This window comes from Eptesicus fuscus, chromosome 6, assembly GCF_027574615.1.
Source record: "Eptesicus fuscus isolate TK198812 chromosome 6, DD_ASM_mEF_20220401, whole genome shotgun sequence".
In the NCBI taxonomy this organism is placed as follows: Eukaryota; Metazoa; Chordata; class Mammalia; order Chiroptera; family Vespertilionidae; genus Eptesicus; species Eptesicus fuscus.
The window spans coordinates 103,243,042-103,270,506 of NC_072478.1; the positions used below are offsets into that span (position 1 = coordinate 103,243,042).

At 56.6% G+C, this 27,465-nt stretch overlaps 1 protein-coding gene across 1 annotated transcript in view; it reads right to left on the reverse strand.

The window, feature by feature from the left end:
* SH3PXD2B (SH3 and PX domains 2B) overlaps positions 1 to 27,465 on the reverse strand; it is an 89,184-nt gene that overhangs the window by 50,837 nt on the left and 10,882 nt on the right. The window contains exon 2 of the mRNA XM_008147608.3: positions 7,391 to 7,471. Within this exon, the coding sequence (XP_008145830.1) occupies positions 7,391 to 7,471 (81 nt within the window). The remainder of the gene's footprint in view (positions 1 to 7,390; positions 7,472 to 27,465) is intronic.

The following is a 27,465-nucleotide window of genomic DNA, read 5'->3' on the forward strand; positions in this document are numbered from 1 at the left end:
AGTGAGAATTTTGCGGAAACAGCATGAAAGCATGCACCCCACATGCATGAGTACAACCCTTCAAGCTGGTGGGGGCAGTGTTATGGTTTGGGGCATGTTTTCCTGGCATGATTTGGGCCCTTTAATTCGTGTGGAACAATGTCTGAATAGCACAACATACCTAAGTATCGTTGCTGATCAAGTTCATCCTGTCATGTTGATGGCGTATCCCAATGGAGATGGCTTCTTCCAACAAGACAATGTGCCATGCCACGGTGCTCGTATTGTGCAGGAGTGGTTTCAAGAACATGAGGGAGACTTTACCTTGCTTAGGTGGCCCCCACAATCACCAGATCTCAATCCAATTGAGCATTTGTGGGACGAAGTTAAAAGAGCCATCAGGCAGCTGGTTCCACAACCATCCAATCTCACAGAACTGGACAGTGCTATTCATGAGGCATGGTGTCAGATTCCTCGCATCACCTTTCAACATCTCGTGGAGTCAATGCCAAGAACAATCGCCGCAGTATTGAAGGCAAAAGGTGGCCCAACGAAGTACTGATGGGGTGGTCATAATAATCTGGCCACTCAGTGTATATATAATAGCCAACGTAACAACAGCCGTCTGGTATGAATTGATTAAAAATTATACCTATTTTTTTTTGTCAGATCAGCAAAAAATATATTTTTTGGTGTGCCTCAGAATTTTAGTAATTAGCCTATGTGTGCCAGGAGATGAAAAAGGTTGGAGAATCGCTGACCTAAGAAACGGCTCCTCCCAAAAGAACTATCTCTCCGGGTCCCCACAGCACGCGGTGTTCCCACTTACAGGACACCCGGGCTGGCGCTTCTCCGCGGGGCCCCCTGCCAGGCGCGGCGACCAGCTGGCTCCGCGCCCCGCTGTCAGAATTCTGCAAGAAGCTGAGCTGCCATCCCGCTCCCTCACGCCCTGCACCGTCACACACCTGGTGTTCTCCATGTGGAATGCCCTCCCCCACCCTGTCTGCGGGTCAACGCCTTACTCATGGTCTAGACCCTGCTTAAATGTCACCTCCTCCAGGAAGCAAGCCGGGCCTGAGCTCCCCGGCCGGATCAGACGCCCCTTTCTGAACCCCTGGAGTCACTCAGGCTCAGCAAATGCTTACTAGTAGCTGTGCTTCCCCAGGGAAGCCCTGGCTCCGGCGGCGGCCATGACCCTCGGCCTGGGAGCACACTGAGCCCGTGGGAAAACTCAGAGGGCAAAGGTCACCTGGCACAGAGTACAGGAGACCCCCGGGCCCCTGGGGCCCCTTTGGGAAGGGATCGTGTACGGCCCAGGGCAGCCCTCTCTGCGGGGTAGACTGCCCGCATCTGACAGGGAGGTGCCACCTGGGCCTTCAAAGGGCAGCGCCAGGCAGAACTCCAGGAGGCAAATCTACCTTAGAAAAGCGATTCGGGGGCAGTACTGGGCCTCAAGAGCGCAGCGGGGTGCAGCTTCCGACTCGGCCCCACGTGGGCTTAAATCCCAGCCACGCTGCTCTCCGGGCACGTGACAGCCCTCTGAGCGTCCGCTCCCCCGTCTGTGGTGTGGACACAATGCTCGCTTCCTGCAGGTGAGGACCAAACGAGAGGACGGAAAGCGGGCACCTGTGCGTGTCAGGAACCGGCCATCCAGATCTTTAACGACATCCCTCAACCAGCCCACGTTACCTCCGGGCGTTGCCCTCAGCGCCACGGCATCCGACCATCCCCGGTGCCCCCTGCCACAGGCTGACGGAGCCAGGCGAGGGCAGACGGGGAGCGGCAGAGAGGCCTGCCCAAGGCCACACGGCTGCTAAGACAGACGGCCGGGCCCTGACACCAGGGCTTCCCATTCCCAGCCCGGGCTCTGTGGCCTACACCCTCATGTGCATGAGACGCGTGGCCAGCTGCCAACCAGTAGTGACGGCTGACGATCGGGGTCCAGGTTTTCCAAGACAAGCCAGTCAGGAAGTCACATCAGAAAGTGCACTGTCTTAAAGGGGACATTTTCGATTCCGGTCAAGGGCATGTACCTTGGTTGAGGGCACATCCCCAGTAGGGGGTAAGAGGCAGCTGATCGATGTTTCTTCTCATCGATGTTTCTAACTCTCTATCCCTCTCTCTCTTCCTCTCTGTAAAAAATCAATAAAATATATTTAAAAAAAAAAAAAAAAAAAAAAAAAAGAAAGTGCACTGTCTTAAAGGGGACATTTTCGCTAGTGTTTGATGTTAAGTCTCTTTGCCCACAGAGGAGCCTGAGCCCCGCTCCTTTCTTACCCGAGGCGGCCTCTCTGTAGACCGTTCCCTCTGCCTGAATGCCCTGCCCCCACCGGAGGGCACAGTTACTGTCCTCCGTTCCCCACAAGCCCCTCGCCGTTCCGCGGAAGCAGTTCCCTGCTTTCTTCTCTGTGGGTTACACACATTGGCGGGAGGCTGATTTCACTCGTGCCAGGGATGGCCCTGACCGGCTGGCCACGGACCCACGATGAATCAATGAGGCTTTTGCTTAAACTGTTGGGTGTCCTCTTTTCCCGGAAGGCGCTGAACGGAACTCACGGATACAGCGCGGGCCTGTGGCCACCACGTGCCTGGACGTGAAGACAGCCAAGTGGAGAAAAGCAGGCCCTGATTGACACGGTGGCGCCTAGATCCAGCCAGACCTGACGCCAACTCCCCTTGGTCTCTCAGTTACATTTAGCTCATCCATGTTCTTTCTGAATAATCCACCTTCACCGGGTTTCTGCCATCTGCGACTAAAACAGCTCTGACTAAAACAAGATCTCCCGACCAGAAAGTGGCAGCATTGGGACCCAAGCCCAGGGTCTTACCCACTCTATTCAACTGGCACCAGCCCCTGCTCGAAACCCTGCCAATTCCCGATAATCCCAACAGCTGACATTTGCTCAGGGCTCGACAGCCCAGAAACTGCTCTCACACACATCATCACTTCAAAAAAAAAAAAAAAAATCCAGATACACTCCACATACCAGAAAATTCACCCTTTTAAAGTATACAATTCAGTGGTTTTTGGTATATTCAGAAGGTTGTGCAACCATCCCGCCGATCTAATTCCAGAACATTTTCCTCCACCCAGAGAGAAACCCTGTACCCATCCGCCTCTCCCACTCTCCCCTCCTCCCAGCGCCTGGCAACCACTCATCTGCTCTGTCTCTGTGGGTTTGCCTCTTCCCAACACACATCATCGCTTTCAACTCCATAGGAACCTGGGGAAGTAGCCGCGAGGGGCCTGGACAGCAGAGAGGCCAAGACTGGGGTCCGTGCTGTCGCCCGCCCAGCTTCAAACCCTAGCTCCGATGCCCACTGGCTGTGTGACCTGGGGCAAACCCTGTGGCCTCTCCCAGCCTGGGTTTCTTCATCTGTGCGAGGTGATAAGCTCGATCCGAGGATTAAATGAGTCACGGCATCCAGATGCTGAGCAGTCAGTCCGAGCTCCAGAAAGCCAGCTGTTTCTGTTATCATCACCCCACGCCACTGATGAGAGCAGTCAGGCACAGAGGGGTTAAGGGGCGTGCCGAAGGCCACACAGCACAGGTGGCTAGGCCCCAAGTCTCCTGACTTTTTCCATTACACCTCACTGGCTTAGCTGTTCCTCGGCGAGAGCTCGGCCCTCCCCATGCTTTCTTTTTTTTTTTGAAGTGATGATGTGTGTGAGAGCCAAGTTTCTTCTGAAAAAAACCGAGGCTACTCGCCAGACAGGAGGGAGGGGAAGGGAGGGCGGAATCGTGAAATCATCGCACTTGAGGGTGTTGCAGCCCCACACGGGCTGGCCTCCTCGCCGGGGCCTCGGGAACAGCTGACTCCTGCCCTAACTCCTTCCGGCTGCCCGCTCTGGGCTGCGGGGGCAGGAGGCCGGCGGTGCCAGGAGAGGGGACCCTCTGGAATTCCACGCCTTTCCCGTCCAGCTGCCCATCTGGGACTCTTTAAAGGCGGCTGAAGTGCCGTCTTTCGACGACTTCCTTTCAGGAGGGCGGTCTGAGGCCGTTACTCACGCCACAGCAAACCCCCAATTATTACCAATCGTGCTGAGTGGGGCGGAAAATCTTCACTTTTAAACTCTGGTAGAAATCCGAAAGTTGAGTCACAGCAGGAGAGTGGAGCGAGCAGAGGCTTCGGGGCAGGGAGCCTGCGATCCGACCCTGGCCGGCATTCCCAGACAGGGTCCCCTCAGGCAAGTCCCGCTGAGCGGAGCGACAGCAGATGACAGCTGACACGCTTACAGAGCAAGGCACAGCTCTGTCATCCCCGATGCACGCGGAAAGTGCTTTCACTCTCCATGTGCAGACCGGGAAACTGAGGCTCGGAAACATACAGCGGCGTCACCGAGCTGAAACCTAAAGAGGCAAAAAGCTGAGCTCTGAAGCCATCTGTCTAACGCTGAAGTCAAAGTCTGAAGCCGGGGCTATCCTGGGACAGGGAGCCAATGACAGCCCACCTCCTCAGCCCCTGCCTTTGCCCCCGTGCTTCCGGGCCTCCTCCCCCCTCTGCTCCGCCCTACTCCTCCAGCTCCTGCTGCACCAACAACCCCACGCTCCCGCCGCAGCCCACAGGTCAGGTGGACTGACCCAGGTCTCTGACAATCAGATTCTCAACCCTGGAGCCGGAATCGGCACCGGGAAACCCCAGTGCATCGACAACAGGAAGGACACCTCCACTCGGGGGCCGAAGGCGCTGTCTGGGGGATGTGGGCCACAGGCATGTGGAGGAAGCTGGGCTGGAGAGGTCGCTGGGGAAAGGAAACAGGCTCGATGGCAGATCCTGCGGCCACAGTGACACGCGGCCGGGGAGCCGCCGGGCTGCGCAGGGTCACCCTGCTGCGGGTCCTGAGCCCCGGCGGACGCGGCTGCACTTCCTTCTGTTTCCACGGGGCACACCTGCCTCTCGCCATCAATCCGCCCCTCCTCTCTGCCCGTCTGAGCTGGCTGAGCGGATGCTTGGGCTGTGGGTGTCAGTGATCCCTAAGCCAGCCATCATGCCTGGCCCTGTTCCCTGCCCCGTGTCCTTCCTTGGAGGCATCACGCAGGCAAGAGGCCTCTGGAAGCCAAATACAGGCGCCCTCCCTGTGCTGACCCTCAGGGCATGAGAAGTCAGTCAGCAACTTGCAAAATGTGGACTCAATTCTCACTCTCTGAACTGAAGACCTGCCGCAATGGATCTGCACAGACACCCGTGGTCTGGGTACGAGGGTGTGGATCTCGGTCATTAGCACACAGGACCGTGCCTCCTGCTTCCGGCGCTGGGCATCGCCGCCATCATCTGCCTTCCCTGCCCCGGGCTGCTCCTGCCAAGTCCATTGTAGATGGAATCCGACCCTCTGGCACACACTTGTCTATTTACACTCAGAGCATGCTTGCTGCAGACCAGAAGAAACACACAACTTGTGTATGATCCTGTTTGGTGTTGTTACACGGTGAACACAAAACCTCACCACATTCATTCCACGTTCAACACCGAGGCCACGGGTGTCTGAATGGCTTCACATCACACGTGACTCTGGCAGCTACGGAAACAGGCCAGGAGAGCTTTGCCATCCCCGCTCCCCCTTGGAAAGAATGAACACAGGCTCTGACTGTTCCGTTGGCCATCTTCAGGAACAGATTAGGTCCACACAACCGCGAATGCCTGTGGCTAACATCACCCAACTCCCAGAGAACATGTGAGGCCAGGAGATGGGCTGGTGTGTGTGTGGAGGACAAGGGCTCTGTCCTGACGGCCCAACAACAACGCCTACTTTACACCCAATCACAGTCCCCGGCTCTCAGTCCCCGCCCCCGACTCCAGGGGCAGGGCAGGAACCCGACCACCCCACCGGCCATCACATTCTTTCACCATCGTGACAGGCTTAGAGATGAGCCTCTGAAACACAACCCCGTGCTCGCTGGGACTCTGGGAAGTGACCTTTCCCTCTTTCCTGCTGATTGTGTGCCCAGAGCATTTTGCAACCACGTGGGAGCTGAGGATAAACCAACGCGATGGAAGCAGAAATGCAGAATGAGAGGAAAGAGCTGGGTGAAAGGACACAGTGGAAAACCCTGGATCAAGCAGTGCCTAAAGCCCACACGGTTCCTTCTCCTAGGACCGTGGTCGGCAAACTGCGGCTCGGGAGCCACATGTGGCTCTTTGGCCCCTTGAGTGTGGCTCTTCCACAAAATACCATGGCCTGGGCGAGTCTATGTTGAAGAAGTGGCGTTAGAAGAAGTTTAAGTTTAAAAAATTTGGCTCTCAAAAGAAATTTCAATCATTGTACTGTTGATATTTGGCTCTGTTGACGAATGAGTTTGCCGACCACTGGCCTAGGACATGCAGTTCCACCAGCCCCGAACTCCCCACTGACTTAAGCCCGTGTGAGTAGGTTTTCCTGCAACTGAAGCATCCTGACAGGCACAGAGGAAAGGGAGACAGCTCGGCATGGGTCCCTCACCACGCAGCAGGGAGGACTTGCAGGTTCGGGAAGCCCCGTAAGTTCTGGAGGCCCGTGCTTTCTGTAAAGAACTGTATTTGTCATATTGGGCCCTGTGACTTCTCATGCAGACACGCTTGCTTTGAGTTGCTGGTCTTTGGTGACATCAGGATAAAGCGACGGTCCCGCAGACGGTAGTTCTTTTGCCCCCGCGGGGGTGAGCTGACACTGAGCGGTCCACACCGGCCGGGTGCCCTATGGGACTGGTGGCACTCGCGGCTGTCAGTTCATTTATTCATTCATTCGTTTATTCCCCAAAGGTGACCGGACACATCTGAGTCCTTGAAGAAAACACAATTCACGATCTGCACGCCAAAGCCACACCCATTTCCAGGTCATGCTCCACTCTGGAGCCGTCCACACGCAGCCTTTCTTTTATTTGGGAAATAATGATGATCACAGCATAAAGCAGTATGTCCCCAAAGTGATGGACATCTTTTTTCACTTCTTCTTTTTTTTTTTTAATATATTTTATTGACTTTTTACAGAGAGGAAAGGAGAGGGATAGAGTTAGAAACATCGATGAGAGAGAAACATCGATCAGCTGCCTCCTGCACACCCCCTACTGGGGATGTACCCGCAACCAAGGTACATGCCCTTGACCGGAATCGAACCCGGGACCCTTGAGTCCACAGGCCGACGCTCCATCCACTGAGCCAAACCAGTTAGGGCTTTTTTCACTTTTTAATGAGGAATGTCCACCAATGTGCATGTCACCCTGTGCAGGAGCCATGCACACCTTTTCCACAGTGTGCTAATTTCAGTGTGTGCGCCGCTGAGGCGGGCACCCGGACGGCGTTTTTAACTCTAGGGGTGAAAAAGAGCACCGTCCGCCCACTGTGGGCGAGGGTCTGGGCTCTGAAGTCCAAACGGGAAGTGAGTCCAATGGAAGTCTTTCCTGCCCGCAGCTCCCTGGGGGCCCCGAGTCCTTACCTGGAGGTCAAAGAACTTGCTGTAGCGCCGATAGATGGCCTCGGTGGAGCCGCTGGACCACGTGACCCGGATGATGTAGACCTGCAGAGAGGAGCAGGGGAGACGGGCGTTAACACCAACAGGGGCCCTTTCCAACGCCAGGGGGACTCGGGGGCGAAGCACAAGGTTCAGAGTCAGAAAGACCCGGGTTTGAATCTCAGCTCCGCCACCAACCGGCTGGACGACTTGAAACAGGTCACTTGTTCTCTCTGAGCCTCAGCTTCCTCCCCAATGAAATGGGTATAACGACCTCCACCTCTGAGAGTTGTGCACAGAGTTAAGTGAAACCAAGCATGGGAAAGTGTTAGCACCCTGCTCACGCAGGAGGTGCTGTTATTGTTGGCAGCGCAAGGATGCCTTGCTCCCCACTCGATTCAGAGAGCCACAGGGCTGGCTCTTTTTGTCAGAGTCATTCTTTTATATTTTTAAAAAATATATGTTTTATTGATTTTTAGATAGAGAGAGGAAGGGAGAGGAGAGAGAGAGAGAAACATCAATGATGAAAGAGAATCATTGGTGGGCTGCCTCCTGCACGCCCCCTACTGGGGATCGAGCCTGCAACCCAGGCATGTGCCCTGACCGGGAATTGAACCTGGACCTTCTGGTTCACAGGCCGACGTTCAACCACTGAGCCACACCGGGCTATCAGAGTCATTCTTAAAACCTTGGTTTTGATTGAAGTCCCAGGAGCCTTAGCCTCCTTATGTTTCTCATCAGCTAAGCCATGACAGCATTTCCTCCAGTTAGGGTTCGATCATTTTCTCCCTCTGCCTGTCCGTGTCTCCATCTGTGAAGTGGGCCGCCAGCGTCTGCTCAGTGGGACAGTGTGAGGACGGAGAAGGGGGAGCCACTCTGTAAACCGCGGGGCCACGTTCCCGCCTTTGTCACAAGTCACGGCACTCCGAAAAAACACACTGACGACGCATTCGGGCAAAGCGAGGTGGCGGCAGGAGGTCAGGGGCACCTGGCTGGGACTCGGGTGGCCTGGACACTCACGGGCTAAGGGATCAGCACCCATCACCCAGTCCCGGCTCACACCAGTTATCTGTGGTCATCGGGCAGTTCTGACCATTACAGAGTACGTATCTATGTGAAAGCTCTTCGGAAACAGAGAAATGCTGTTTGAAAAGGAGGGGCTCAGGGTTGTTAGAGGCCACGGGGTGCACAGAGGGCCCTGGCCCTCCACGCACCGAGGGTCGGCTGGAAAGACGACACATCCATGAGTGAAGATAAGTAACGTGTGTGCAGTGGGTATGTTGTTTTTTGCCCGGTAGGGATTCATTTTTCTTCCACGCAGGGCACCGTTTCTTTCTCACGGGAACCCCCTCCCCCACCTGGGCGATAGTTTCTTAGGTGCGGAGGAGGGTACTATTCCTTACCCACGGGAAGCGGTTGAAGAGTGAGCACGTGACCTGAGCTAGGCCAGGCAGAGCCAGGGAGAGTCGGCCCTGGACTTCAGTTCCAACTCTCAAGAGAGCAGCCCAGAAACTAGCATATCAAAGGCTGCCATCCCTGGGGGATGTTTAGGCCAAGTTTGGATGACCCTCTGTCAAGAACAAAGCCCATATGGATCCGTCCTGTACAGTAAAAAGGTTGTGGGTTCACTCCCAGGTCGGGGCATGTATGAGAGGCAACCCATGGGGGTCTGTCTGTCTGTCTGTCTCTCTCCCCTTCCCCCCCTCCCCTCCCCCTCCCTTTCCTTTTCCTTTAAAATCAATGAAAACATATCCTCGGGTAAGGATTTAAAAAACACATATTAAAAAACAAGGAAAAAAAGAGAGAAAATGTCATCAAAGACTTTTATTTTTTCTTAAAACCCATAAAAAGCATACACTCATAAACAGGGGGAAATTCTGCTTACCCAGTTCATTCCTGATCCCTGTTTGCGAAGTTGAAGTCCTGCACGTACAGCGCAGGGCTCTGCACAGGCCTAATTGGTTCACTGGAGCCAACCGCTGAGCACAAGTGGATGGTCTGCGTTTTGAGGCTCAGACCTAATTGTTTTAATGAGAATTGTCCCGACCAGGGCTCTGGCTCTGCCCGGCGTGTGGGGGCTGGTGAAGGCTCACTGGTGCCAACGCCCGTTCTACCGCTGGGCGAGACTCACAGGGCACCGACCTCTCTGGACCCAGTGTCCCTTTCTCTAAAACGGGGACAATGACCTCCCCTGACTCACCGCCATGACGAATGTCCATGGGGCCTTGCCCGGGGCCTGCCACACTCGCCCTGCCAGCACTTGTTCCGGCTCACCTGGTCACCCCTTCCCTTCTGTTGGTCAGAGCGCCTGATTTCCTCGGGGGGCCCCGCCTCCCTCTTCCCATCTTTGCGAGAGGGGGTAGGGATGTGTCCCAGGGCTGGCCGACCAGAGCACTGCCTGTCGCCGGTCACGTGATGGAGAATAAGACAGGGCCCCCAGGGATGGGCTGAGGGGACTCCATTCTGGGACTTGGGATGGCCTGATCAGGGCAGAGACCCCTTTCCCATGGCAATGGCTGCTGGGAGGAGAACCCCCCCCAGGGGTTACTGTGTGGGAAGCACCTGCACCCAGAAGCAAGCAGGGTGAGAGGGACAGAGGGGCCGCGTCCTGGGACATCACGGGAGCCCCGATCCAGCATCCTGGACATGTCGCAACACAAGCCAGAACCTCCCCCTTCTTGTTTAAGCCGATCGGAGTTAGCGTCTGTTACTTGTAACCAAAGCCGTGGTAACACAGGGGCCTGGCTGTCAGATAACAGCTCCACCCAAGGTGACCCTCAGGGGCCTGGTGTGAAGAAATGTACCGCAGACTTCTTCCCGCACGGTAGCCAAAAGGCGGGACTAACTGGTGTCCAGTGATGGGTGGGTGAGAAAGCACAATGTGGTGCATCCATACAAGGGAATACGACCCAGTTCAAAAAGGAAGGAGATGCTGACACATGCTACGCCCTGAATGAACCCTGAGGCCCGTCTCAAAGAGACAAATTCTGTGTGAGCCCACTTACAGGAAGGACCCAGACTAGCCAGATTCACAGAGACAGAAATACACATAATCTTCTGGCAGACAGTGTCAACAAAATGTTTAACCCGAATCTCAAGCCTCCGGACCTAAGTTCCAATTTACTGGAAGTAAAGGAGTTAGAGGAACGGGCTAAATGGCACCAGAAAGAAATAATCAGACAAATCCAGACGGTGGGGCATTCCACAAGTCATCGCGTAGATGCTACTTCCTCCAAAAAGCCCTCCCGGACTGCTCCCTCCCCACCAACACTGCTGCACGTCTCCTCGGCACCCACTTCCCCATCACAAGGTCAAGTACACTTTCCTGCAGCCGCCCGAGAGCCTGCTTTCCACGAAGGCTCCAAGTTTCGTGAGAGCAGAAACCACGCCGGTCTTACTCACCGAGCGCTGCACGCCCAGCGCTGAGCACGGCGGAAAAATCTATGCTTTCTGAATGAATTCATGAGGAAGAAACCCAGACACCAGGTCAGGCCTGAGGTCTGTGGGAAGGGAGCCGGGCAGTGTCTCTCAGGTCGCCCCACCCCCGGCCTGTCCTCTCTGCCCACTTGTCCTGCTTCCCCACCACCCCCACCTCCGCCCAGAGCAGCGAGTCCCAGGGAGCAGCCGGGACCTCCCCTGGGAATGAGGAAGCAGGGAGACCACAGGGTGTCTGCGGGCCTCGGAGGCTTCGACAGGAATGAGCCACCGCTGAAACCCCTTCTTACACAACCTCGGCCGCGGGGCCTGTGTGATTTTCAAGGCCCAGAAGTCTGGGTCTCTTTCTCCTCCGAGTCCTGGAGGAGGTGGACTGGTGGCGAGGGGCTGTGGGGCGGGGCTGAGCCCAAATCCCCAGGCCAGCCGAACACTCCCCACGTTTTCGTGGCAACAGATGGAGCCCCAGGAGTGCAGGGACGTGACCGAGGTTCCCTCGAACCTTGCCGGCCTGGCTGCCCAGGCATCGTGCCGCTGCCCGCTCATCCTCCTGTAGTTCAGGCACGGTAGCAGGTAAAGGGGACAGGCGAATACAGTGTACCCTCAATCTCAAACAAATTATACGTGTGCAGTTATGGTCTACACAGTCTGACAAACAGTGACTTAGCGAATACTGGACCACTGCTTTTAGGGCCGTGGTCGGCAAACTCATTAGTCAGCAGAGCCAAATTATCAACAGGACAACGATTGAAATTCCTTCTGAGAGCCAAATTTTTTAAACTTAAACTTCTTCTAACACCACTTCTTCAAAAGAGTCTCGCCCAGGCCGTGGTATTTTGTGGAAGAGCCACACTCAAGGGGCCAAAGAGCCGCAGGTGGCTCGCGAGCCGCGGTTTGCCGACCTCTGTTCTAGGGGAAATAGTCTGTCAGGTGTCTGTTAAAAGACACGTCATTTAATGTATGTTAATTCAGTATCATTGACCTCATGGCCAGCGGTTACTACAACTCACGCCTGAACGAAGCTCATGGAACACACGTGTTTCTCCGTGAGGCCCAGCCCAGCCCTCCTGGGCTTGGGAATAGACAGCACTTCAGGGCTACGTTGGGGGCCATTTAAAACAGTGCAATGGCTGACAAAAAGCACAAACATGTCAAGATCAACGTGGCAGTGAAGAGAGCACGAAAAAGGCACTTGTTCAGAGCATAGGAGCTGAAACAGGAAGGCAGAGCGTCACCTCCTCAGCCTCAGCTGGGAACACGCAGTGGCCCACACCAGTGTTTTGCTGCTATGCACGTGCCGTGTCCGCAAGTGACAGTATTGATGTTGGATTACAAACAGATTTTAGCAAGCAGGCAAGTTCCCAAATACGGAATCGGCGAATATATGTGTGTACGTGTATAAATCACTGAGATCTATACACTAGAGGCCTTGCGCACAAAATCGGTGCACGGGTACGGTCCCTAGGCCTGGCCTGCGATCAGGGCCATCTTCCCTGGCTGCCCACAGCTGGCCACGCCCTCCCCCACCCCCCACCCCTGGTTCCCTGTTCGCCATTGGGTGATCAGAGCCTGCTGGCCAGGGAAAGGGACCAAGAAGTGGTCAGTGTGCCTTATAGTGACTGGTCGAGTGGTCGTTCTGGTCATTCTGCCTTTAGGGCCAATTTGCATATTACCCTTTTATTATATAGGATAGAGGCCCAGTGCATGAGTGGAGGCCGGCTGGCCTGCCCTGATGGGGGCCCCGGATCGGGGGGGGGGTCCCCGCTGGGGGGCAGGGCTGGCCAGGGCGAGGGGCTGTGGTCGTTCTGGTCTCTGGTCATTCTGCTGTTCCGGCCGCTGGGCTTTTATTATATAGGATGGTTTGCTCTGGGTTAGTAAGAATAAGTAGGACTTGAAAAAAATTTTGTTCTTGAAGCTTTCTTGTATTTTCCAGATTTTCTACAATGTATTTCCTTTTATAATCAGGAAAAAAAAAGTCACTTTCCTAAGAGGACAGGAAGAAACATGTCTGTGGCCTTGAACCCCAGGCCACCTTCTCTCGCTGCCCCGGCTCACTCGAGGGACCGTCCCTCTGCACTATCCTTCCAGGTCACGGAGCACCTACTGGGCGCAGTCACGGCTGATGACTGCACCGCCCTGTCTGCCCGCTGATGACGAGGTGGGAGTGTGGGGGTGGGAGGGAGTGGAGCGGCAGTGGGGCCTTGGCCCTGACCTCATTCTGAGTTGGGGTAAGTCCTCTGACTCCGAGCTTCTGCCTTCTCAGGAAAATGGGATGCCTGTCCTTTCTACCGCACGGGTGTGTGTGTGTGTGTGTGTGTGTGTGTGTGTGTGTGTGTGTGTGTAAGAACAATGAGGTTATTTTTAAAGCTCCAGAAATGGAATCCACATTGGTTAGGATCTCTGCTTATGGCCGGACTGCAGGGAGGATGTTCGATGAATGCGTCCTAACCCTCCATCCTCAGCTCCCTTGGCAGGTCCTACCCAGCCCATTGGGATGGGGCTACCAGTGCCCTTAGGTTCGGTCCCCGTAGGTCCCATTTCCAAGTGACCACAGCCAAGGGGGCAGTTCATCCCCAAATAAAGATTTGAACCAGAACAAAGCTCAAAGGCCCTTGAAAAACACCAGCAGCCAGGCCTGGGCACAGCTAAGCGGTGGGTGGGCCAGAAATGGACCAAGGGCCCGTGTGCCCCCAATAGCCCTGATAAACGAATATGCCCTGTGCCCGCAGACCCAGATCTCTGCCCACGGCCGCAGCTCTGGGACAGGCCCTAGAACTCGGCGGATACAGGCCCCCAGGGCGGGAGAGCATGACACAGCTGCTGCCCCACCTCCGGAGCGCTGTGATCTCATATGCTTTCGTCATGTGAACTTGAAGACATGAGAAGGTGTTTCTGCCCGTGAATAAAACCTCTGAGGCTCGGGGGAATGCCCTCCCATCTCACTGCTTTGCAAATCGAGTTGGTGGGGTTTCTAGGGTTGGCAAAGGACCGGCTGAAATTCCCGGGTGGTGTTACTAAGAAGGGTCGCCGCGTGGGTCACATGACAACGGATTACATTTTGGTCCCTACTGCAGTGGCCAGAGGTTTGATTTGGGGGGAGGGTTTGGGAGTGGGGGTGAGGAAGGATCTGGTCCAAGGGCTTTTCAGGGTGATGTTCTTTCCTTAATCCCTGGGTCTAGGAATGCGGGAGCTCGGGGTAAGGGAGCTGGTTTTAGGTGACACAGGGACTCAGCACTAAATGCAGGGAGTTCCATAGGGAGAGCTTCCGCCAGGCCCTTCTGTCCTCAGAAAGGCGGCAAGAATGGCCTTTCCACACCCACTCCACCACTTGCTGGCCTCTTTTCTTAAAGGGACAGAAGGCCCGGCCGGCGTGGCTCAGTGGTTAAGCATCAACCTATGAACCAGGAGGTCACGGTTTGATTCCTGGTCAGGGCACATGCCTGGGTTGTGGGCTTGATCCCCAGTGTGGGGTGTGCAGGAGGCAGCCGATCAATGATTCTCTCTCATCGTTGATGGTTCTCTCTCTCTCTCTCTCCTTCCCTCTCTGAAATCAATACAAAAATATATATATATATTTAAAAAAGGAATGAACAGAAGACCTCGGGGCAGGGAACACTAGCGAGGAAGAGCTTTGGCACACTGATTTTCTTTCCCCTTTGTATTTAGTTTCCTGCTGTTTCTAGCAAGGGCTATTGGTTTTCCATGTATGGTAGATGGCTCGTTTCCCTTTAAAAATAACCTAAGCTAAAAAAGCTAATCTATTTGAACAAAAACACTAAATTAAGAACATACAGTCCAGGGGGTTCCCAGATATACAAATGCCAAGATGCCGAGATGGCGCCGGGAGGAGGCCCGGGAGCCAGGACAGCGCTGTTTTAGTGGAATTCCTTGCCCTTCTCACTCCATCTGGAGTTCGGTTGTTTACAGGCTAACGAGCCCACAACCGTCTCAAGACGCAAGCCCTCTCCTGGCTCTACGGTGCTGGCGGCCTGGAAGGACCCGGGAGGCAGAAGGAAACACCTAGAGAGGGCACCAGTGGGGCGGCGGGCGCTGGGGCTGTGAGAAACAGCATCAGCAAGACAGAGTTCTGTGATCCATTAGCCAGGTCTGCCACGGGCAGCAGAATGGCAGGATGTGTGCTGAATAGCCAGCAGCCCTGACCTAGATCAATCCCATTTTATTTATTTATTTTAAAAAAACATTTTATTGATTTGTTACAGCTAGAAACATCGATGGGAGAGAAACATCGATCAGCTGCCCCCTGCACACCCCCTACTGGGGAGGTGCCCGCCACCAAGGTACATGCCCTTGACCGGAATCGAACCTGGGACCCTTCAGTCCGCAGGCCGACGCTCCATCCACTGAACCAAACCGGCCAGGGCTTAAAAATATTTTTTAATTGATTTCAGAGAGGAAGGGAGAGGGAGTGATAGAGAGATCGATGATGAGAGAGAATCATTGATTGGCTGTCTCCTGCACGCCCTACACTGGAGATTGAGCTTGCAACCCGGGCATGTGCCCTGACTGGGGAATCAAACTGTGACCTCCTGGTTCAGAGGTCGACGCTCAACTACTGAGCCACCCATTTTACAAATGGGGAAGCAGAGGGGCCGAGAGGTACAGTGACCCACTCAGAGGTGCATTCCCACGTCCACGACCGTGTCCACATTTCCTGGCCAGATCCTCTGCCCCTCCGCGCCTCCCGCACACGGACGTGCCCACATGACTTTAAACTGGGGGGGTTCTCGGGATGATCAGGCCGCAGTCTAGCTGCCTGCAGGCAGCCCCAGGAGCCTGGTGAGGCGGGTGGGGGGCTGGCCCTTTCCTGGTTTCCACCGGGCAGCACCACTCTGAGCTCTTCTGTATGTGGAAGAGGGTATCGCCCAGCAGCCTGCAGGCCCCATTGCCTGACCTCGGGGGTCCCCATGGCCGTAGGCAGCCGTCGGCGGAGCTTTTAAGACAGAGCCTGGTCTCCTCCATCGCCCAGTCCCCCCGTGGCCTGCACAGGCCGACAGCAGGGTTGCAGGACTTAAAAATATTTGAAAACGCTGCTCTAGCCCATTGCTCATTTTATGGATGGAATGACGAGGTCAGGGAGGCCACGCCGCAAGCAGGGAGCAGGCCTGGGACCAGACCTGAGGAACAGCAGAGCCCTTTGGATTCGGAGGGAGGGAAAGGGGCTCTCACGCAGCACACGGAGGGGCGGCCGCCGCTCCCAGGCCTCGCAGTTCCTGCAGCGAGACCCTAGCCCGGGACACGTGACGCCGTCCTTCGCCCCAGCCACAGCGACGTACACACCACAGCACGGGCAGCCCCGAAGCCAGCAGCAGCCGCAAGATCCCGACGCACCCACTTCCTGCAGAGAAGGCTCCCAGGAACACGTCCCAGGGTGCCCAGGGGTTTAAAAAGAACCCCTTTAAACCGCAGGTGCGATCCCGCCCCATCCCCATCAGGGTCCCGGGCTGGCTGGGTTCCCGGTTGGCAGATCCTGGGAGCAGCCTGAGAATGACTGGCTGGGCTCCAGATCACCTCCCTGGCAATACGCTGCTCTGGCCGAAGGTCAAGGTCGGGAGAGCGGACTGAGGGGGTGGGAGGCGGGGAGGAAGGGCAAGAGCAGGGGGGAGGAGGAGAGAGAGAGGGGGAGCCGAGAGCACTGGCAGTTGGGCGGCTCTGCCGGCTTCACTAACGGGAAACATGATTGTGCTGGTCCCCGTGGACCCCGCGAGCTCCCTTCGGTTCGACCTGTGGTCTCCCAGCTGCCTGCCCACATCTGGCCCACGTAGGCCAGCGCTCCCAATCTCTTTTTGGAATGGCAACACCCCAGCTTCGTGAGTTCCCACCGCCGCAGAGCCCGCCGCACCCAGAAGCGCTGGAGAGAAGGCGGTTATCTCTTACAGATAATCCCGGAGAAACGCGCCGAGTGCCAGGGCGCCGGGGGAGACAGAGGAGGGAATCACGGGCGGCCAGAGTGAGGCGGGACCAAGGTGACTGAGGACCCAGGACAGAATCGGCGTGGAACGTGTGGCCCCGCGGGCGCTGTGCGGGGTGCTTTACGGAGATAGAGTGCCATCCCCGTGGAAGGCCGGCCGGCCGGGGGCCCACCCTCAGGGTGCAGAGGAGGAGACCCAGGCAGGGAGGGAGGTGAGGCCAGGCCTGAGGTCATGCAGTTGGAAGCAGGTGACCTCAGACTCCATCCCAGCCCCTTCAGCCTCTGCGATCCCCGCTCCTCCGCCCAGCGCCCCGAGGCCAGGCCCTGGGTGCCCTGTCCCCGGCCAGACTCTCCTGCCCCGTCAGCCTCAGGAAGCACCCAGCTCCGGCGCCACAGCGAGTGCCACACGGGGGTGGCCAGCTGCCAACTTTTCTTTTTCTCTCTCCATCTTTTCAATTAAGTGAGTGCTTGGAATGCGGCCCAAGCACAAGTGCTTGCGGTGCGAGTGGCCGAGGAGATGCCGTGGTTTAGGGCTGTGGTCTCGGCTCCTCGCCCGTGGGGCACGCAGTGAATGCGCAGGTGGACGGTGGAGCCGAGGGCTGACCGTGCCTGCGTGCAGAGGGGAGCCAGGCGGGGAGTGGGAGGGGAGCACTTTCTCTAAAGTGAACATCGAATTGAGTCTCGGTGCTCCATTGAGACATTCCATTCATTCAGCCAATAGACAGAGTGCCTACTGCGTGCCCGGCTCCCTTCCGAGGGCTGGGGACATGGCTGTGAATGAGGAAGACAGAGGCCCTGCCCTTCTGGAGCTTTCAGCCTTCTCGGGGAAGACACAAAGGACTCTTCCTGCCCCGAGCTGGCCAGGATCTCCCAGGCCACCGTGCCCTGCACACACCACCGTGCCCTGCACACAGCACCACACCACGCCGTGCCCTGCACACAGCACCACACCACGCCGTGCCCTGCACACAGCACCACACCACACCGTGCCCTGCACACAGCACCACACCACGCCGTGCCCTGCACACAGCACCACACCACGCCGTGCCCTGCACACAGCACCACACCACGCCGTGCCCTGCACACACCACCACACCACACCCACCACGCCGTGCCCTGCACACACCACCACACCACACCGTGCCCTGCACACAGCACCACACCACACCGTGCCCTGCACACAGCACCACACCACGCCGTGCCCTGCACACACCACCACACCACACCCACCACGCCGTGCCCTGCACACACCACCACACCACGCCGTGCCCTGCACACAGCACCACACCACACCGTGCCCTGCACACAGCACCACACCACACCGTGCCCTGCACACAGCACCACACCACACCGTGCCCTGCACACACCACCACACCACACCCACCACGCCGTGCCCTGCACACACCAAAACACCACGCCGTGCCCTGCACACAGCACCACACCACACCGTGCCCTGCACACAGCACCACACCACACCGTGCCCTGCACACAGCACCACACCACACCGTGCCCTGCACACACCACCACACCACACCCACCACGCCGTGCCCTGCACACACCACCACACCACACCGTGCCCTGCACACAGCACCACACCACACCGTGCCCTGCACACAGCACCACACCACGCCCACCACGCCGTGCCCTGCACACAGCACCACACCACGCCGTGCCCTGCACACAGCACCACACCACGCCCACCACGCCGTGCCCTGCACACAGCACCACACCACACCGTGCCCTGCACACAGCACCACACCACACCGTGCCCTGCACACAGCACCACACCACACCGTGCCCTGCACACAGCACCACACCACGCCCACCACGCCGTGCCCTGCACACAGCACCACACCACGCCGTGCCCTGCACACAGCACCACACCACGCCGTGCCCTGCACACACCACCACACCACGCCGTGCCCTGCACACACCACCACACCACGCCGTGCCCTGCACACACCACCACACCACGCCGTGCCCTGCACACACCACCACACCATGCCGTGCCCTGTACACACCACGCCGTGCCCTGCACACAGCACCACACCACGCCGTGCCCTGCACACACCACCGTGCCCTGCACACACCACGCCGTGCCCTGCACACACCACCACACCACGCCGTGCCCTGCACACACCACGCCGTGCCCTGCACACACCACACCACGCCGTGCCCTGCACACACCACGCCGTGCCCTGCACACATCACCACACCACGCTGTGCCCTGTACACACCACGCTGTGCCCTGTACACACCACGCCGTGCCCTGCACACAGCACCACACCACGCCGTGCCCTGTACACACCACGCCGTGCCCTGCACACACCACCACGCCGTGCCCTGCACACACCACCACGCCGTGCCCTGCACACACCACCACACCATGCCGTGCCCTGTACACACCACGCCGTGCCCTGCACACATCACCACACCACGCTGTGCCCTGTACACACCACGCCGTGCCCTGCACACACCACACCACGCCGTGCCCTGCACACACCACCACACCACGCCGTGCCCTGAACACAGCACCACACCACGCCGTGCCCTGCACACACCACCACACCACGCCGTGCCCTGCACACACCACGCCTCGGGCGGGAATGCCTCCCTCTTGGCCGGCTTAGCAATTCCTTTCGCAGGTGTCAGGTTCCGTTCCTGGTTCCTTCCAGCGCGCATTCCTCCGGGTGCTGTTCTGTTTGGGTGACCGGCCCCCCTCCCCTGGGAGCCCGCACGGGGCAGGGACTAGGTCCTCCCGGGGCCTGGTGACACGGGCCCTCGGGAAATGTCTGGTGGAAAACACACTGGCAGATGGACAGACAGGCAGATGGACCAAAAGCCAAGACAGGGCCCACAGCCTGAAGTCCAGGCGGCCTCCCGGGGTCTCCGGTGTCTGGAGGGGCCACGCTCTTACACGGCTGAACGAACAGCTCAGCTGCCCAGGGCACTGGAGACAGAACCGCGTTGTGACAGGCGGATGCAGGCCGGGCCTGACCCTGGGAGACAAGTCCCCGCCCCCCCGGGCTGCTCTGAACAGGCAAAGGAGAAAAGGACGGCCGCTGCGTTGGCCAGGCCGGCCCCGGGGGTCCTCTGGGGGTGACGGCACTGTCCCGCATCCCGGCTGTGCTGGTGGTCACAGAGCCTACGCGCGCATAAAACCTCCTGCAACGCTGAACCGAAAAGGGGAATGTCCCTGAACGCGTGTCAATTAGAAATTTACACAATGCTCATCCTTCAATGTCATTCAGGAGAAAGAAAAGGACAAGCACTAGCTTCAGGGCAGCTGGGCACCTCGGCTCTACAGCTTGAAGGGCCTGCGTGACTGTGCAGGTCCCTTCACGGCCCCGAGCCTCCACTTTCTCATCTGTGCAATGGGCAGAACAAAGAGAGCCTGCGTTCTCGGGCTGGCTGAGGATGAAGTGAGCGAGTGCACCCCAGCCGACTGGCACTCTGTCCGACTCCAGGCAGCTGGCAGTGCCGTCACTGGTGACCCCGATTCACAGGGGGGGGGGGCACCAGAGGCTCGGACGGCGTCTGTCTCTCCTGGGCCAACGCCAATCCTTCAAGATAAGCTGTGTTAACAGGCCAAGTCAGGAACGCCACGCTGTGACGCCCGATCGACTGCCCCCACCCGTGTACCCACACACACAGGGCTGCCCGCCCTTGGGTCCCTCCCTGCCAGAGTCTCAGAGTCTCATGCAGATGGCGGGCGGCGGGGACCACTTCCAGGGCGGGCCGGCCGAGCACGTCCATTCTCCTAAACATGGGACGGGTGGAAACACCCTGGTCCGGGCGTGCAGCTCCGCGGGGACCTCTGGCTGCCAACTCCTGTCCGCGCACACATCTGGCCCAGAGCGGCACGGGAACTTTCCGATGGCAAGCAGAGGTGCTGGCAGCGGGAACCCAGGCTCGGCCGAAACCAACCTGCAGGCTGGCTTTCTAGGAAAGCCTCCAGGGCAGGCGCTCAGGGCTCGCGGAGACCTCCGAGGCTGCCAGGCCTCCCTCCCTCCCAGGAGCCCAGGACAACACAGGAAACAGCTGGGAGATTTCAAGTCGGGGCCTCGCCTGTGTTCACAGCGCTGCCTAGAGAGAACTGGGCAGCCGACAAGAGCACCCACTGTGTGCAAGGCAGACAGGTGGCAGGGGCACAGCTGTCCAAGCAATGAAACAGAATCAAAAGCGGTTAATGAGGGGGAAAGGAGGACCTATGTAATACTTTCAATAATAAATATTAAAAAAAAAATCAAAATGGGCCACATCGATAGGGCTGATTGGGAACGACACTGAGGACTTCATTTATGTTATGTCACGGGATCTGGAGATGCAGAAAGGGTAGCTGGCTTACCCAAGGTCACACAGCCAGCATGGAACAGCCAAAAACTAGCCCAGGCTGCAACATGGTGGGAAAAGCCCAGGATAGGGGACTTTATGGGTCTCAGTTCTCACCTAAAGGGCCCAGCACAGGGCCTGGCGCATAGTAGGTACTCAAGAGAAGACATCAGAACTCTCTCACAGGCCGCAGGTCCCCTAACAGCACTTTACAGCCACCATGGGAGTCCGGGGGTGAGGGGGCTATTTCTGCGGGTGGAGCTCGGAGAGGCTCCAGAGGAAAATCAACACTCCGGGTCCTGAGGGGTGAGCAGGACGGTGCCCCCGCTGGGTGACAGGCAGGATGGTGCCCCCGCTGGGTGACAGGCAGAAAGAGGCCAACTAAGATGGTCTTGGATCCTCGCTAAACAGCCACCCCTCTCCCCAAGTCCAGCCTTGTCTTCCTGCTGACTGGGCTTGGGGACAGAAGGAGGAGAAAAGAAGTAGATGTGAACGTACCGGGACTGAGCCCTAAGATCCTAGGACAGCTACCCAGTAGGGGCGTCATCAGGGGATAGGGACTCCTGCACCAGACAAAGCAGGGGGGCTGCATAAACGGGCACAGCCAAGGAGCCCCTTCTGCTGCAGGAAATCATCCATGGCTCCAGGGGGTCAGGTTCCGTGGGGACCTTGGCCGCCCACCCCTGCACCCATAGCCCGCTGGGCTCCTCATCTGGCAGAGGCTGCCCCCCCTCACCCCCCGGCCCAATCCGAGCCCCTGCGTGCACTTTCTGCTGGCGTCGCAAGCTCCACACACGAGCCTGAGCACGGGAAGCAGGCCCCTTCCTTCTCCTTCCCTCCTGGGCGTTCCTGACTCCGCCCCGGCACTGTCCCCTCTCCCGTAATCCATGAAAATACAAATCAACTCAAAGCAATGCAACTGCTCACAACGACCGACCGACTGCCTACGTGGGCTTCCTGTCAGGCCAGGGAGGTCGAGGTAGGAGGTCGACCCAGCGGGTGACCAGCACCCAAGGCCCTACCCACGGTCCACGTTTCCACCACCGGAGAAGGCGCTCTGGGCAGATTTCTCCCCAGAGCCCTTTCCTATATACACATAGGTCCTCGGGTTACTTACGTCGGAGACCCGTTCCTATGGCGACGTAACGCGATTTTCCCCGTAAGTCGGAACCCACCTGCATAAGCACCTACGTCACTCACACGGAGCACACACACAGCAGTAAGAAAGGGAAACGGTAAAAAACATTGAAAAGAAAGGTAACAATTCCTGACCTTTACTTGTGGTAAATAAATAATAAAAAACATAAAGCACATATGGACATACGCTGAAATGGTGGAACTTTTAAAAAAATAAATACTGTGAATGGGAGATGGCCACGTAACCGTGAAACGTCGTACGTCGACTCCGACGTAACCCGAGGACTGCCTCGTGGTGAGGTGCTTTTCGAGATTAAGATCACATTGTACATACGATTTGTCTTTTTCACTTGTATTTCCTCATTTCATTAAACTTTTCTTTGAACAAACCATTTTTAAAGGATCCTTAATAGTGCACTGTAAGACTATGTATCATTTACTTTTAAAAAATATGTTTTTATTGATTTCAGAGAGGAAGGGAAAGGGAGAGAGAAACATCAATGATGAGAGGGGGTCATTGATCAGCTGCCTCCTGCACGCCCCCTACTGGGGATAGAGCCCGCAACCCGGGCACGTGCCCCGACCTGGAATCGAGCCCGGACCTTCTGGTTCACGGGTCGATGCTCACCCACTGAGCCACACCGGCTGGGCTGTATATCATTTACTTAATCATGTCTCCAAGAGCCTACACATACAGGCTATCTTCAACATTGTTTTAATCACCGAATATCCAAATATGTAAACCTTCGGTGGAAATAGCTTAAAATCGTAGGGGTGCATCCTGGGCAGCCCCCGTAGAGTATGTTTCTCAACATGTGGTCATTCCAGACCACCTGTGTCAGGACGTCTGGAGCTGCCTTCAAACACACACATCATGCCCGGCCGGCGTGGCTCCGTGGTTGAACATCGACCTATGAACCAGGAGGTCACGGTTCGATTCCCGGTCAGGGCACATTCCGGGGTTGTGGGCTCGATCTCCAGTGTGGGATCTGCAGGAGGCAGCCGATCAATGATTCTCTCATCATTGATGTTTCTCTCTCTCTCTCCCCTCTTCCTTCCTCTCTGAAATCAATAAAAAAAATTTTTTTTAAAAAATGCACATCATTAGTTGTGTAAAGCTGCTGCTGATGACGGTAAAGGTAGTACTAATAGGTAACATTTATTCAGCACTTTTATGTGCCAGGCACTGCTCTAAACCCTTTATGCGAAGTAACTCCTAGCAGGTACCATTCTTACCCTCATTTTACAGATGAAGAAACTGAGGCACAGAGAAGTGAAGTCACTTAATCAGGTCCCACACTCAGCCGGTAACTGGCAGAGCCAGGCCAAACCCCTGCCATCTGGCTTCCAAGCCCCAGTTCTGAACTTCTACCCAGAAGTCTCATCTATTTCTCTGCCGCACACCCTTCTGGCATCTGACGAACCCACGGACCCTTCCTCAGAATCACTTAAAATGGGCAAAATAAAGCTCATGGGGTTTTAAGTGAAACTAATTACACTGAATTATAATAAAAATGTTTCAAAAAATAAAATTACAAATATATGTACACCACCCTGGTCGGTGTGGCTTCCGTTGGCTGGGCATTGTCCCATGCACCAAAAGGTTGCCGGTTCAATTCCCGGTCAGGGTACATACACAGATTGTGGGTTCAACCCCAGGGAGGCTGCATATAGGAAAGAGGCAGCCCATGGGTATTTCTCTTGCACATCGATATTTCTCTCTCTCTCTCTCTCTCCCTCTCCCTCTCCTTCCTCTCTAAAAATCAATAGAAACACATTTTAAAAATATGTACACATTTATTACTGCAATAAGGAACAAAATCTAGCAGTTGGTCAAGTAACATCACAATTCTGAAGTAGCGATGAGTATAAATGATCTACTGGGATTTACGAAACAACCATAAAATGACATGAAAGTATCGGTGAATTTCTACTGGTGACAAAGTCACAGGTCTCACTAGTATCACCGAGGGTGTTGCCTTCATTTATAACGAAGGCAATGCTAGGTTACTGTTGGAGGTTAGACTAAACATATACTGTCCCCTTCCAGTCCAAGGACCCTCTGAATTCTACCCATATCGGGAGGCCCTTTACCAGTCAGCTTTCCCACTCCCAGAACCACCATCTCCTTTGGAGCCCAGCTCAGTCCCAGCAGGGAATGCACAGTCCAGGGCTCAGACCCCTGCCCTGTCCCCACAGCCCGCTAGGCCCCGTCACAGCCTTATGCTATAGGTGACACATTCCAGATGGTGACCTCGATGAGGACAGACTTCCTGGTCATCACAGCCTCTCTGGCTTAGGGCCAGGCCTGGCCGAGGACAAAAAACCCCACATCTGTGCAACTGACGGGCAGCCAAGGGTGGCCCGAAGCCACAGGCTGCTGATTCACACCTTGGCTGGGGAGCAGGAAATGGTGACGCCACTGCTGGGTTCCTCGTTTTCTTTGCCAGAGCCGTCAGCAGGGGGTCCATGCAATTCTGCTTAATGAGGCAGCAGAGGAACTATTATCCTTATGTGCTTTAAGGCAATGTTTCCCTTCCAGTTTTGGGGTGGGCTGATTGCACCCTATTTAGAGTCAACAACAGGCAGCAGAGCCGAGTGTGATCCTGGGCAGATTACTTCACCTTTCTAGGCCTCAGTCTCCACATTTGTGAAATGGGCTAATAATGGTACTCATGTGGCAGGCATCTATTTTTTTCCACCTGCCCAGGCTCCACGCCCTTCCCAACAACAGTGCCCTGGGTCTCCCGCAAGGACTACCCCTCCCTCCTGCGACGTGGACTGTCTATCAAAATATCCCAGTCTTGCTGGGCCACACGGATTCCCTGTCCCTCGAACTGGACTCTTTTGTGAGTGGCCGTGGGGACTGAGGGATGGAGCAGCCGCCTGCCTCTGGGGGTATCCCGATGCCCCCTCAGCACTTCCTACTCCCTGGATGGGGCCGGCTGCCCAGGCCCTTTCCGTGACGGGGCGCTGACTTCCCCCTTGATCCTGTCATCGCTGTAGCTCCAATACATCCCCATGGCTTACGTTAACCAGGCCCGTTTCTGTTGCTTGCAACCCAAGAATCCTGGCGAGTATTTCTTATCTGAGAGCTGCTGCGTGGATTCCGTGACATATGCATGAATGGCCTTGAGCACATAACACTCGGATGAAGAATAGCAAGTTAGTAATATTAATAAAAAGTATTACTAAGCCTTCCTGGTCATCTCTGCCTCCCGCTGGCTTAGGGCCCAAAAACAAGTCTGGGGAAATTCAATCCCTCCCACATGTGAGAATTCCTACTGGATGTCATGGTCTCCTCTTTCTTTCGAATCCTGATTTTCTCTGTCCCCACACCTCCAGTGTCCCGGGTTAGTCTGTGCCCTGCCCCCTCCACTTCCCTGTGAGAGGCCTTCTTACCCACCCATGGGGGTGGGTGTACCCTGAGAATAGGCTCCTCCCAACTATTCCAGGGACTTCCATCTTGGACACCTCTGGTCCTGAGCCCAGCCCCCACGTGTACTGGGCCACGGTCCTCCTGAGGGTGGGGTCCGTGCTTTGTATTCTTTTGTGGTTCTTGGCCCAGTCAGGAGCCCCCAGACCCTTCAGGCCCCCACCTCCCCAGCAAGCTTCACCTCTACCACTCAAATCTCCTCTGCTTGTTTCCAACAGGCCACAGGCCAAGGTTTCTGCTTCTGTCCTCACGTTCTCTCTCCGTGAAATTCCTTCACCTTTCTCCACTTGGCAACATCCCTCCCGGGATCTGTGATCCGCCCGGGGTCGCCGCTGTGTGCCACCTTCTCCAAGTCCTACGCCCCAGAAGCCAAGGGCACAGGCCCCAGCTCCCGTCACAAGTTCCAGACCGCCCTGCAACTGACGCCCCGTCTACCTGTCTCCTTCAGACCACGGACCCTGAGGTCTGAACCCCCGGCGCGCACACCTCTGGGTCACCCCTCTGCTTAACAGCGCCTGGGGCGGGAGGGACTTCTATTTGTGCAGTGAATTCTCCTGGAACACGGCTGATGTTAAACAGGACGAAGGTTCTTGGTTACTGTTGATGTTTTGAAAGCGGTGGTTCTGGGAGTCTAGGATGTCCAGTAGAATCTGAATTTCAGCCCTAGCCGGTGTGGCTCAGTGGATAGAACGCTGGCCTGCGGACTGAAGGGTTCCAGGTTCGATTCCGGCCAAGGGCACATGCCTGGGGTTGTGGGCTCGATCCCCAGTAAGGGGCATGCAGGAGGCAGCTGATCAATGATTCTCTCCCATCATTGATGTTTCTCTCTCTCTCTCCCTGTCCCTTCCTCTCTATAATCAATAAAAACATATATTAAAAAAACACACAAAAAAACGGTTTTCTTTAAAAAAAAGATCTGAATTTCAGATAAACAATGACTACCTGTTTCTAGCGTACGTCCCTAATACTGCCTGCTCATCCGAAATTCAGATGTAACGGGGCTTCCTGCGTTTTCCTTTGGTGAGTCTGGCAACCCTGAGCCCTGGTGGCCTACGACCCGCGGCGGAGGCAGGCGGCGGAGCGCGGCCCACACGCCCAGGACACGCACCTCCAGGCCCTTCTCCCCTCACTCCCTGAGGACGGCCCCGGGCGTGGGCTCACCGCCCGCGGGCGTGCATGTGGGCCCGCAGGTTCGGGGAAAGAGTTTGGAGATCGGGGCGAGGATCAATGGCCTGCGGGCTCCCGGCAGGGGCAGCATGGGGGGCAGTGAGCCACACCAGCCCTGCCCACTGGCCAGCTGCGGGAACACTGCGCCTTCTGAGTCCATCACAGCGGCCTGTTCCCATGCCACGACAGGGGGCAGGGATGCCAGCGCCACCGGGTCCCCGGGGCACTGCCCTCCCTCCGGCACGCTGCACAAAAGCTCATTTACTGTCCCCACGAAAGCCACCCACTTCCCAGAGGAGAAGGCTCAGTGCCAACAGCGAGGAGTGAATGACGGAACCAGAACAGAACCTGGTCTCTGAGGGCAGGAGCCACGCTCGCAACCCTCCGGCCACATGGCCTCCCTAATAAACCCATCTTCTCTCCCTCGGCCAGGCGGGTGCTCGAGACTCAGCTCGCACCCACCAGGCTGACGGACGCTCGGCGGGCGGGCAGCTCCCTTCCCGAAGCTGCAGTGACCCACAGCTGCCCCCCCTCACCCCCCAGGGGAAGGAGAAAACTGAGTCACGCAAAGCAACGCCTCAGCCCACAGCGCCTTCTCCGAGGACAGAGCGCGCACCACGGCACCAG